Source organism: Dendrobium catenatum, unplaced genomic scaffold (assembly GCF_001605985.2).
Source record: "Dendrobium catenatum unplaced genomic scaffold, ASM160598v2 fragScaff_scaffold_743, whole genome shotgun sequence".
Lineage (NCBI taxonomy): Eukaryota > Viridiplantae > Streptophyta > Magnoliopsida > Asparagales > Orchidaceae > Dendrobium > Dendrobium catenatum.
Genome location: NW_021319205.1, coordinates 3,459,305 through 3,472,684, shown reverse-complemented (window position 1 = coordinate 3,472,684; position 13,380 = coordinate 3,459,305). Strand labels below are relative to the sequence as shown.

Below are 13,380 nucleotides of genomic sequence, written 5' to 3'. Positions count from 1 at the left end.
ATTGTACAACAAATGAACGGAATAATGCTAAGAATCATCATAAAAGATTAATAATTTTTGAATAATTTTTAAGATTTTTCACTTAAAAATTCTAATATCTCTTATGAATGTTACACCACTCTCATTTATCTATTTTTGTGCTAGATCTTCATACAAAGTTGGGACACTAAAATACTAAATTATACATCTCTCTATTGTTTTGATTTTTTTTCAAAACACAATAGTTTGGCAATTTATATGGGAATCGAGAGATGGCACGAGCAAGAGCATTGCAGGCGAGCGTAGGATCATTCTGCAGGTGAGTTTTTAGGGTCATTTCAGGTTAATTTCAGATTTCGGGTCAACCCGAACTCGACCCATCAGGCAAATGGGTTGATTAGAACATAAATTTTTCTGCTTGGATTCAGGTCGAATTTCAAGTCGAGCTAAATATTGACACCCCTACGGCCCTACCCTCAAGTATAAGTAACATAGAGTGCAAGCTTCTCCCTAATTAATCCGGATGAGGAAATAAGTCTACACGTGGTCAGAGTTGGCCCACCAATGTAAACACAATGCTGTGTGACATGTCTACTTGCAATTTACCTGTTTTTATTTACTTATAACAAATTTAATTTCCTGCAAATTAATTTTTAACCTCCCCACTAAATTTAATTATTCAAACAAATTTTCAGATGTCAATTAAACATCTTCAATAACAAATAAACCCTTGAACTTTTCCAAGCCAAAAGCTACAAAGTGCGCTTCTTTTAATTTTTCAAACAAATTTTCAAAGATATATTTACATATATACCTAATAATTCCAACATATTTACATATTTAATAACAAAAATTTGATATTTATTAATATAGCATTGTAAAATATATTTCATTTAATTTTTTTTTTTAATATTAATGATATGCTTGATATTATTTAAAAATAAAGAAATAAATAAATATTAATATTCAAATGAAAATTTTGTGTTAACAATATAAATCCAACATTTTCAAAAGCATCATTTCAACTTCTTCAAAAGTGATTAAGGATTTGTTTGTGACAGTTTTTGACCATTTTTTATTTTTAAAAAATTGCACTTAAAAGCTGCTATAAAAATGATAAGAAAATGATCAAAGGAAGCCAAAACCTAAACTTGTACTTTTTAAGCCAAAAACTACAAAGCAAAAGGATATATATCGTGGGATTGTTATCATGCTGCATGCCTAAACACAATCCTTTGGCAATGAAGCACAACTTACAGATTGCTGATGAAGCCTTCGTTTGAGATGGTTTTTTTATTGCTTCTTAAAACAATTTTTTAGTTTAAAAATTAAAATTTTTATGCTAAAAAACTGCTTTAATAAGTAGTAAAAAAACCGTCCCAAACAAAGCTTAAGAAGTCATTTGGGGTGATTTTTTATTGTTTTTTAAAGCAGCTTTTTAGTATAAAGCTTTAATTTTTGTACTAAAAACCTACTTTAAAAAGTAATAAGAAAATTATCCCAAACGAAGCCTAAAAAAACTTACTGTCGCAAAGATCTCTTGGATATGAAGTCGAAAGATATCCCATTTGCCTGAAGTTGTTCTTGCAGATCAGTCGCGCCGAATATGATTCCAGGTGGATAAACTCCTCCATTTGGTAAGTTTTTCCGTTGGCTTAACACAATGAAGGCACACTGAATCAGGATGATGGAGGTGGCCAAATATCCAATCTCAGGGCCTGATACTCTTGTGATTATCTCAGTATCAGGCTTTGTTTTACCCTCTGCTGCAAGTTTGACATCACTATAGCCTTGTCCTACAAACCACATCTTGAAAGTGGCACTATTAACTTCTTCTTCTGTCGGTCCTCTCTTACTAAACCAACCAAGGGAGAAGAGGCCAGGAAATCTCAACAGAAGCTTCCTCCCAAATGCAAACGTTCCAAAGAGACCGATGAAAAAACCAGTAAATATGAACCGGATGATGGCCCATGGAGACTTTGATCCGATCTTTACTGCGAAATGGGCTGGTTTCACAGTTGGCCATAGTTGTCTTCTCTTCACCTTGTGCTCGACAGATTCAATGACGCCTTGAAGACCTTGCGGGTTCTTTGTAAGAGCTGCAAAGGTTCTGCGAACAACAATGGCATCAGCAGAGGGTAGTTTCAGTGCCCAGAGACCCAATGACTTCTGCCGCTCAATGGATTTAGGTTTGAAAGGAGGACCAGGAATCTGTAGTAAGAAGAATACAGTTTAGAAGATTTCTGTGCGTTTGTTTCTAGAAATTGGAAAGAATAAGATCAAACAGATGAATAAAAGATAAATGGTGAAAAAAATTCTAAGAATTCTTATAACAAAAATGATGAATAAGGAAAAAATTTCCAGAGATTAACAAGGAAAAGAGATTTGACTGACCGATCAAGTGATTAAGCCTTAGTTTGGGACGACTTTCTTTCTGTTTCTTAGAGTAATTTTTTAGTACAAAAAATAATTTTTTTCTACTAGAAAGCTGCAAGCAGTAGGAAAATAATCCCAAACGAAGCCTAAATTAGCAGGTGAAAGGATTGGCTCTTACTGAATTACATAATTAATGATATCAAGGTCCCAAAAGTTATGACTGGACCCACAATTCCTCTTTCTCCTCGAAGTTCTTTCATTAATAAGTTCCTACCATCTGTGACTTAAGAATTGGGACACAGACGTTTCAACAAATTTTATTTCAATCACAAAGGGAGAAATCATAACCAAAAAAAAAAAAATCTACAAAGCACACGTTATTCAATAGTTTAGCCCAGAAAATAGAATTCACCTAACTCCATGACAAATAAATGCCTGTCATATTCAAGAGCACCAAGGAAAATATATTAAAAAAGTAACATAATAATTGCATTTGATTTTAAAAAGGAAAGAAAGCCAATAAAAAGAAAGGAGAAGGACCAGCAAGTGCATTTGGACTCACCCAGAAATCAAGGAAACTCAACTGATAAAGAAAGTTTTGCTAAAACCATTAAGTAGCGATGACATTGGATTGATTAATTTGATTCCTTCTTACATTCTTGGTCTATATAAACTTTGACAAAAAACATATCATTTTTCTCAAGTTCGCTAATAGTTGAGTGGCTTTTGCTTGATGGAAATATCTTTTTTTTTTCTTTTCTTTTATTTTTTCCTTTGGGTAATAACCAATCAACTAACAAAAAACAAGTGTATATGTAGCAGAAACTCATGAGAGGAAGTTGTGCCTTTATAATGAGCTTGAACAACAGGACTACATATGCGCCCAATTGTTCGTTCTTATGTCTTGTTTATGTTCTTGCTTGAGCAAGAAAAGCATAATTTATTGACTCAAGTTGAAGTGGCTTTGAAAATGTCTTATAGGATAAAGCTACAGCCAACAAGTCTATATAGGATGCCAATTACGATTCCGAGAATAATTAGTGACTGAATAATAATAAAATTTTAATGATATCCTAAATATATAGGTAATACCATATAATTAAGAGAAGGTTAATCATTATGCAACAATTAGGGGTGTATGTGAGTAAAGCCGGCTAAAACTCAACTCGTTAAATAACTCGCAAGTCGAGCTTATGGAGCTTCAAGTTCGAGCTCGAGCCTATAATCGAGCTCGTATATTATATGAGCTCAAGGTAGAGCTCAGCTTGACTCGACTTGAAATCTTGTCGAGCTACTATATATATATATATTTAAGTATTACCTTATATTATATGAATGAAAAAAAAAAAAAAAACTCTAGTTGCTCTTCTTTCGCAAACCCCATAGTCCGCACTACGGGATGGTTGGAGCTGCGACTGTGAGTATCTCTTCGCGCGCGTTAGGTATATCTCCTTCATGTTGCTTGTGTTTCAGACAACTGCAACTCTAAGGCTCTTCTTCTTGTTCGCCGGCTTGCACCCGTAGGTTATTGCCAAATTTTGCATTTTCACGGTAACCTTCCATGGAATCAGGAAATCCCACGTTTATTCTCTTCCTCTTCTTTATATTTTAAAAAATCCAGCTTCATATTCGAGCCAAGCTCAAGCTTCTAAAAGAGCTTGTTAGACAAGATCGAGCAAACGAGCCTAGCTCCACGAGATCGAGAGAGGTGGAGGATTGGAAGGGAAGAGCGGCTTTGGGTTGTAAGTGCAGGCTCGTGCACAAAAGACCGACAAGAAACGGGGAAAGTATTTCTTATTCTTCTTCTTCAAGAAGGAATCATAAATTAGAGCTTGAGTTATTTCTTCAAGTTATGTCAATTCAAAGGTTCAAAATTAACAAATTTACAGGTGAAAACGACTTTAGTCTGGAGGATCAAGATGAAAGCGTTGTGGTGCATCAAGGGATTTCAGATGTCATCTCAGCTGAAGGTCTTGCGGCAATAGTATATAAGGTGAAGGCAAGAGAGATGCAACTAAAAGCTCATAACACCATCCTTCTATCTCTTAGAGATGAATCATTGAGGGAGGTTGCGGAGGAAGAGTATGCCAAAGAGGTTTGACAAAAGCTTGAATCACTGTATTTGAAGAGATATTTAGCAAACATATTATTCTTGAAGAAACAACCATCCACTCTTCAAATGGAAGATTCGAAAGATTTGAGGAAGCATGTAGATGCCTTTAACAAAATCATTCTTGATCTGAAGAATGTGGACGTTAGAATCGATGAAGAAGATCAGGGCATCATCTTGCTTAGCTTGCTACTAAAAGTTCATGAACACATCGTTGATACAATGTTATATGGGAAGCAAACTTTGGCGATGACTGAGGTAAAGTCAATATTGATGTTAAAGGAGATTAAGCGGACACCAAAGATTAATGAGGAGAAGAATGGTGACATGTTGTTGGTTAGGGGCAAATCTAACGTTACAACAACAACAACATCAAGCATTTATCCCACTATATGGGGAAAGCTACATGAACCATTTATCTCCATTGTGTTCTGTTAAAAGTTTGGAGCAGATCTGAAGTTAGAAAAGAGAAAATCAACAAGATGTGTTATTGTTGTCACAAAGAGAGGCATTTCTAGAGAAATTTCCTAAATAGAGAGAAATGACAACAAGCTGAACTCAAAGAAGATGCTAACTTGGCAGTGACAGCAGATTGATTTATAGGTTTTGTGAGGATCAACTGAAAGAAGTTGTATCAAGGTGGGGATTGTTAGAATTTTTGTGATCCAAATTAATTCTGTTTTTGTATTTTCTATTAGCTTTATATAGGTGTACTTTTTTTTTTGGGACATTTAGGCCATTTAAGGCAAACTCACACACACGACGCATACACATAGACTCGAACCTTAGACCTCTTAGTTGGAAGCCTTAGCTCTCAACCAATAGGCCAAGGAGAGTTGTGTTATAGGTGTACTTTCTTTAGGCTTTTCTTGTACTAATTTGTATAGCCTTAGTATCTTCAGTTGTTAATAGCCTTTTACTCAGAAAATATGAGCTCAATAAAACATAACTCCAACCAAAGAACGAGAAGGAAAAAAAAAATCAGTACAAGACTGGGATCAACCATTACAAGAGCTTCGCGAAATATCAGATACTTACCTGCGGGCGTGCTCTTTTAGGTCTAGATCTCCTTAGCTCCTGTAAACTCGAAGCATTAGCCACCCCAAGAACCGCAGACATATAAGTACCGATATTCCCCACAATACTCCTTTCCGACTCCAAAACCACATACGCCTCCACCCGATTAGCCGCAGCAGGCGACTCCCACTGCCTCGAGTGAAAAATGAAACCCATCTCCGCCGGAATCGAATCAAATCCACAAGCCGAAATCACCAAAGATCCCGTCATTTTCGCCCTCTCGTGATATTCCACCTCCATTCGCTCCATGAACTCAGGCTCGCCGCATATATCAAGGTAGTCAGTACCCGCCTCAGCGCACGCAGCGACGACGGGGTTGCCGTATAGGCGGAAGGGACCGACACAGTTGAGAACGAGGCGGGTGCGTTCGAAAAGAGTGAGAAGTGAGGACGAATCAGAGACATCGGCGTAGAAGATGGGTATGGGAGGAGGAGAGCTGGGTGAAGCTGCCCACGCTAAGGCTTCCGATATCTTGGAAGGATTTCGGCCGGCAAGGGCTAGGGTTTTGAGTGGAGAGGTAGGTGTTGAGAGGAACTTCAGGGCTTCACGCAACACGTACCTGCCCGTGAAGCCGGAGGCGCCGAAGATGACGATGTCGAAGTCCCACCATGGCGAGGATTCCGATGCCATGGCTAAGAAGCTGATGTTGCGATCGATGGGAGTTCTGCGTTCACTAAATAGTGGAGGGCTTAGCATGGAGCCCAGCTCGCTCAAGCTCGACTCAGACTAACGACTCATAAGCCGAGTTTAGGGGCGACGAACTGAAGCTCAAGCTCCTTTACTAAATAGTCAATAAGTTCAAATTCTAGCTTAAAAAGTCTCAGGCTCTCAGCTCGCAAGCTTCTGAACCGACTCGTAAAAATATTATAAATATTAATATATATATATATATAATTTTTTTAATGCATTAAGTCCTTTTTAACTTAATAAAAAATGACAGAATAACATGAATTAAAAAAAAAAAAAAATTGTCAGATATACTCTTGTCCTCAACGCCCTAGCATTTATTTAGTTTTTTTTAGCAAGTTAGGAGTCATAAATTTTTTTTTTTTGGAATGTAATAAAGTTCTCAACTACCTTGCCACAACATTCATAACTGTGTTGATTGTTACTGAGAAAAAAAAAAAAAGTAAAATCAAAATCAAACAGGCTGCGTCATACGATTTGGCGTAATCAGACTTAGTCAAATCATTTGACGCATTCCTTCAATTATTTGGCTAACTTGCTCCATTTTAAACTTAAAAATTAATGTACTCCTAATACTAAAATAAATATCGCGTGCCTGCTCCTTCCTAAAATAAACCCCAAAACAAAAATCTTTGGCCAAACAAACTAATTAATTCTAATATAGAATCCTAAGCTCCTAAAGATGTGAAAAATCTTCTTCTTAATTATTATTATTTTGAGATTTTATGGTAAGATCTATTCAAGTAAGACTTCTTTTGGACAATTTTTTAATCATTATTTTTTCTCTTCTCTTCACAATTTTTTTTATTAGAAAGCTGTCAAAAAATTGAAGAATAAGATGAATTTACTTCAAATTGGTTTAATCACGTTAATCTCTTAAGGAGATCCCTCAATAATTGAATAAATTCTTCTGTGCGGACACCAAATGATCCGAAGGCCAACCAGAACGCGCCACATCACCCAGCACACAGAGGTACATGCATTGTTACCGAGCAAAGAAATGACATGATGCGTTCGGGTTGGCCTCTGAACGGCATCTAGTGTCCGCACTAAATAGTTTTTCTAATAATTGAGGCTTCATTTTGAAAACTGCTTTGTAAAATGATTTTCTATTACATAATTTTTTAATTCAAAAAAAAAAATTGTACTATAAAGCTGTTTTAGAAAGCAACAAAAAAATTATCTCAAACGAAGCCTTACTGAATAACATTGATTATTTGGATGGCTTTTTTTGGTGTGGCGGTTGTTTGCGTTTCCTTGGGTTGCATATCATCATTGCAAGGAGCCAAAAACTTCTTCAAATAATTTTATTCTATCAGCTAGTGAAATAGTACCTTCAATATTCGATAGCCCTTGGTGTTATGATCGGAACATGGTGATATAGACAAAATATGAATTTAATTTTTTCTTTGGCTTCGTTTGTGATAGCTTTAGATTGTTATTTTTTGTCGCTTTCAAGATGTTTTTGTACTACAAAGCAGTAAAATAGTCATCCCAAATAAAATCTTAAGTAGACCTCTTCATTCAAGCAAGCTAAGAAAACAATTCTTTACTGAATGACAAATATAACCATAACTAGAGACATTAAATGGGTGCTTCATAAAATCTCATAGTCAGTGGGAGAAATTGGTTTTTTATTTATCTTCTTCTCCTAGTGTAGGTGTGCAGCATTGGCTTCTAGATTTTTCGTCTTCCTAAGATCAGATGAGATGAGAACTACTTGGCTGGCAAATTCAACCGGCAAATGAACTATTTAGCACTAATGAAGCTTTCATATACAACACCTCTATAGTGCTAAGAAGGTTCTTGTTATATTAGAAGCAAATAACTAAGAAAGAAAAAAACAAAATTTTTTTTTCAATGAGTTTAGCATTGCAACATGTAAGAAATTGAATCAACTAAGACTTCATTTGAGACAGCTTTCTTAGTACTTTTTAAAACAAAATTTTTAACGTAATTCACATGTGGCTATCTGATCATGACAAGGATAATCAACCTTTGAGTATTCTCCCTGAAGGTTTATCATAATTTGTTTGGATTGCCCTATGAAGAAATCTTGCATAGGGTGAAATTGGATATCATTCACTCAGCGAAGAGGTAGTAGCTTGTCCCTGCCTCAAACTTTGGCTCTTGCCACATAGTTGCCATTCCTCTATTCCATGTGGACTATGGGAAACCTCAAACCTGAGATCATTACGGATGTAACCGAGTCAAGCCGACTCGCAAGCCAGCTCGGCTCGACTTGCTAATAGGCTCGGCAAGCTTATCGAGCTCGAACAGGATTTCAGGCTCAACGGCTAATCGAGCTTGAGTTCGAACAACACAGCGGCTCGCAAACTAAGGGAAATGTTGCGGGTGGGATGTTTCGCGGGTGGGAAATGCCGTGAGCTAGAAATCAACACGGGCAAAAAAACCCCTTCCGTCTCTGATCTCTCCCAGATGGCATGAGAGAAACGATTACAATGGCTGTTAAGATGCTCAACCAGTATGGTTTGCAGGGACATAAGTTGAAGTGCAGTTTTTTTGGGATATGCTTGAATGTTTTTTTTAAGTTATGTATAAATTAATAAAATATTTTATAAAATAATTAGAGTTTAAGTTAGAATTGTTAATATAAAGAGTTAAAAAAATTAAATTTGAACAAATTTTATTCATCTTTATATATGTAAGGGTGACAAGGTAATTTGTTGTCAAACAACAGCAGCACAGCAGTTTGACAGTAATACTACCCAAACAAAATTGACTGATTTCTATACAGCAACTTTAGAAAGCAGCTTTATGTACAACAATTTTGCAACATGCATTACCGACAGCTATAGCCGTCCCAAACGCACCCTTAGATGCCATTCATTACTTCAACAAGGATGAGGCCGTATCGCTTGTTTGTTACTAGAAGATTAGGGTTTCTTTTGGAAAAAAATTATTACGTGCGAACGTCAAATAAGTTTAGACGTCAATCAGGAGCCATTACGTCACTTAATATACAATGTATTGCGTGACGTGGCTCTTAATTGGCATCCAGACATATTTGACGTTCACATGTAATAATCGCACTCTTTTGGGATAGTATTTTTACTTTTTCAAAGTAATTTTTAATATAAAAATGTCTTAATAATAACAAAAAATTATCCTAAACTAATCCTAAATCTCTTAATCCTCTTTCTAATTAAGAAACTCACATTAGAATCACAGTACGAAATGCTTAAGGGCAAGTTTGGATCAATCTTTATTTTAAAGAAAATTTACATATACATATAGCAATTAAAATGATCCTTTTTTACATATTTGCCATAATTTATATATTAAAGGATACAACAACAACAACATTAAGTCTTTATCCTACTACTTGGGGTTGGCTACATGAATTCTTTTCTCTATTGTGTCATATTAAAAGTCAAATTCTCGTTTAAATCTAATAAAGAAAGGTCATTCATAATATTTTATAACCAAGTCTTTTTAGGTATGCCTCTACCTTTCTTAATATAAGTCAAATATAATACATCTACTCTCCTAATCAGATCATCGGAAGGCCGCCATTTTATGTGACCAAACCATCTAAGGCGAACCTCTCTAATCTTATCTTCTATTGGAGCTACTCCAACCTTTTCACATATATGCTCATTTCGTATTCTATCTTTAAAGGAAAAGCCACTCATCCACTTGAGCATCCTCATCTCTGCCACACTTAACTTAGTATTATGCTTCTCTTTTAATGGCCAACATTCGATACCATAAAGCACTGCAGGCCTCGCCATCATCTTATATAATTTTCCTTGAGTTTGAGGAGTACTTTTCTATCACACAATAAGCCCGATGCATTCCTCCACTTCAACCATCCAACTTGAATTCTGCTGATAACATCCCAATCTATTTCACCATCACTCTGAACAATAGATCCAAAGTATCTAAAATGTGAACTCTTATTAATGACTTGATCGCCCAAAGTCACAATCCCCTCGCTAGGTCTATCACTACTAAAATTACACTCCATATATTCCGTTTTAGATCTACTCAAGTGAAAACCTTAGACTCTAAAGTTGACCTCCATAATTCAAGTTTACCTTCAACTCCCTCTCTAGTTTTATCAACAAGAAGAATATCATCAGCCAAAAATATACACCAAGGTATATCCTCTTGCAAATGTCTAGGCAAAAAGATATGGGCTTAAGGCTGATCATTGATGTAACCCAACCGAAATAGGGAAATACTTGTTAGGGAAATATTTGGTTAAGGCTGACCTCCATAATTTATATATTAATTAAAGGATAATAAGAAATTAATTAAGATTTTAATTTGATAAATAAGCATGGCATGATAAATCAATTGATTAATTAGCTTGATGATAATTAATTATTTAGATTGAATGTTAGTTAATTAGGATTTTGTTAAGATTATTAAGATATTTTATTATTAAAATATGTTAATTAAGCATGAACTAATCAACTACTTAATATAGAATTTGACTTTAAATAAGACACCATAAAAAAAAAAAGATTCATATAGTCAAAGCCCAAGTAGTAGGGTAAATGTTTGTTATTATTGGGGTATAGAAATTGATAATTTAAGATAATTAAAAATTAATTGAAGTGTTAAGTGGGTTCATTTATATTTTATTAGTATTAATTGTATAATTAAGTCTGAAATACTTAATCAAAGCATAATTAGCAAAAAATTATAATTATCAATTAATTTAGGTTAATTAAAGTTACATGTTATAAAATATATTAAAAATAGTGCATCATTTTCTATAGGATAGGAGGTGCTAGAGTTGAAATAGCTAAAGAACTCCATTTTCATTTTCAACAATCACTATGAAAAACCATAATTAGTATTCACTATCATCATTGTCAGACTTTCATCATCCAATTATTATTATTTTACTACTAACATACAATTATGATGTTGAGCCTTAAATTCCATATGTCAACACCTGATTTATGTAGTCTTTATAATGAGAATCAATCAATTATTTTCAATTATGTATAATCTCATAATCTTCAATTGCAAACAAAGGAAGATTCTTGAATATTCTATTATTTATGGGATTCATTCGACTAGATCTCCCCATGATTATTTCTCTCTCTTTTTTGGATTTCCCCACACAAAAAAACTTATAATGTCTCACAACTTTATCTTTACTTGCTAGATTTTCATACAAACTTAATATATAAAACACATACTCTACTATTGCAAATCTTTTAAATTATAACACTTTTTGGGTTAGTTGTGGGAAACATTCCTATCATAATAAAACACATACTGCCGTCAAAAATTTTATAACATGTAATAGTTTGACACCGTGTATGAAAAATATTCCCAATATACTATAAAAACTTTTAGTCAATGACTCGCAACAATCTCTCATGAATAATATAATATAGGTGGTGAAGGCCGAACTCGCAATGGAGGATCATATGTGTTGGATGGAAGAACTTCAAATTTAAATCCTACAACTCTTAGATGAGTCTGGATAACAAGAACACCATTCCTGTATAATGGAGTTTTCCCATCATAAATTCAACAACACTTGTGGATGCACTACAGGAAAATCACCCACTTCCGGCGGAATTTGACCAATTTCCTACATAGTAAAAACCGGCCTGGCCGGCTCTGATTCGCCTCTTAACGCCATCCAATGCTCGCACAAAATAATTTGTCATTGTACACACCCAGTGTACAAGAAAAAAAGAAAAAAAAATTATCTTCACGTGATTGTTGTCCGGGCTCCACACATAACGCTTTTTCTAAAATGATGTGGCCTCTATTTTTTTTGACATATTTAGATCAATTAAAATAAATTTACATATGTATTATATACTTAAAACTTAATACACATTATATACTTAAAACTTAAATCCAAAATTACTTAATTTATAACCAAAGCTCCTAACGGACCAAACAGAGCTGCGTACACTACTTGCTGTGGCCTCTTCTTCGCGAAATCAAATCCCTGCAAACGACTATTTGCTTCTTCCACCGCTCTCATTCCCTAAGCTTTCCTCATCATGGACAGCCATTCCAGCAAGATTCCTGCCAAAGCTCCCATTCCCCTCTGTTCTCAACTCCGCATCGACTCTCTGAAACCACTCACCGCCTCCCTCCTCGAGAAGAACAAGGAGGTTGTCGGCGTCATCTTACACTTCAAGGAGGAAATCAGGAAGAACCCTGAGCTTTTAGTTCTCGTACAAGACTACTTTGATAAGGGTCTCCACACCCTCCACTTCTGCAACGCCCTCGACATGTGCTTCGAGAACGCCCAAAACGCACAGCTCTTCCATCGACCACGCTCTCCTGCATTTGGAAGAGAAAATCGAAGACGAATTGAACCGTTTCAAGGAAAGCGTTTATCTCTTCACAAAAGAATTCCTTGACATCTTCCAGTTAGTCCACCAACACAAAATCTCAAAGCTGGAGACCTTACTAGTTAAAAAGAAGAGGCTTGACAAGAAGCTCAAATTGTTCAAGACAAGCAGGAAATTGTTTTCCGTGATTTTTGCCTCGGCGTCTGCCGTTCTTCTGATATTCTCAGTCGTCTCTGTTACTGTCGGCGCGCCGTCTATGCCAGGAGAAGATGATAATTAGCGCATGAAAAAATGGAACTTTTGCTTCGATTAATGAAATGGATGAGTTTTGGGCTATGATGAATACGTTAGGGGATCAAATAAGTTATTTGGTTGAGAAGGCAGAGTTGAATTTTAGTGATGTGGAGGCCGTGAGATCTGTGATGGGGGAAATTGGGAAACAGATGGAGTTGTTTATGAAGAACATTGAGCATTTGGTGGCGCAGGCAGATCAGTGTCGGCGAGATATAGAGCGACCGAGGTCTGTTCTGTACGACCCAATTGATGACGAGGCATAGGAGTAATAATTACTGGTTTTTTATTCTGCTGCTCAATTATATATATGTTTTTCCCTGTGATTCTGCATGACATATTTCTGCAATTTAATATTCTGGATGGCACTTTTATCCGCCTCCGTCCGTCGCCGTCCGCCATCTCCGACCACCACTGACCTCAGCTTTCGCTGCAGTGTCCATCTTAATGTTGTCCTCGGATATCTCTGTGTTGCTGTTGCTGTTGCTGTTGCGTTGTTATATTATTGAAGTTTTCTTCAATGTTATAATCTATATTTGTCGGTTAATAAATCCTATT

General features: G+C 35.7%; 1 protein-coding gene across 1 annotated transcript; it reads right to left on the bottom strand.

Moving 5' to 3' along the window:
* Positions 1-1,104: 1,104 nt before the first annotated feature.
* On the bottom strand, positions 1,105-6,285 carry LOC110110893 (probable mitochondrial saccharopine dehydrogenase-like oxidoreductase At5g39410). The gene is made up of 2 exons (XM_020842546.2): positions 5,504-6,285; positions 1,105-2,190 (listed from the first exon to the last, which is right to left on the bottom strand). Exons 1-2 carry the CDS (start codon positions 6,236-6,238, stop codon positions 1,501-1,503), a joined length of 1,425 nt encoding a protein of 474 aa, XP_020698205.1. The 5' UTR covers positions 6,239-6,285; the 3' UTR covers positions 1,105-1,500.
* Positions 6,286-13,380: the final 7,095 nt, after the last annotated feature.

Bases quoted from the DNA above. Each gene is read 5' to 3' on its own strand.
- LOC110110893 (XM_020842546.2), bottom strand. From the start codon at position 6,238: ATGCTAAGCCCTCCACTATTTAGTGAACGCAGAACTCCCATCGATCGC. The intron at 2,191-5,503 runs GTAAGTATCTGA...TTCTTACTACAG, and splicing joins CTAAAAGAGCACGCCCGCAG to ATTCCTGGTCCTCCTTTCAA.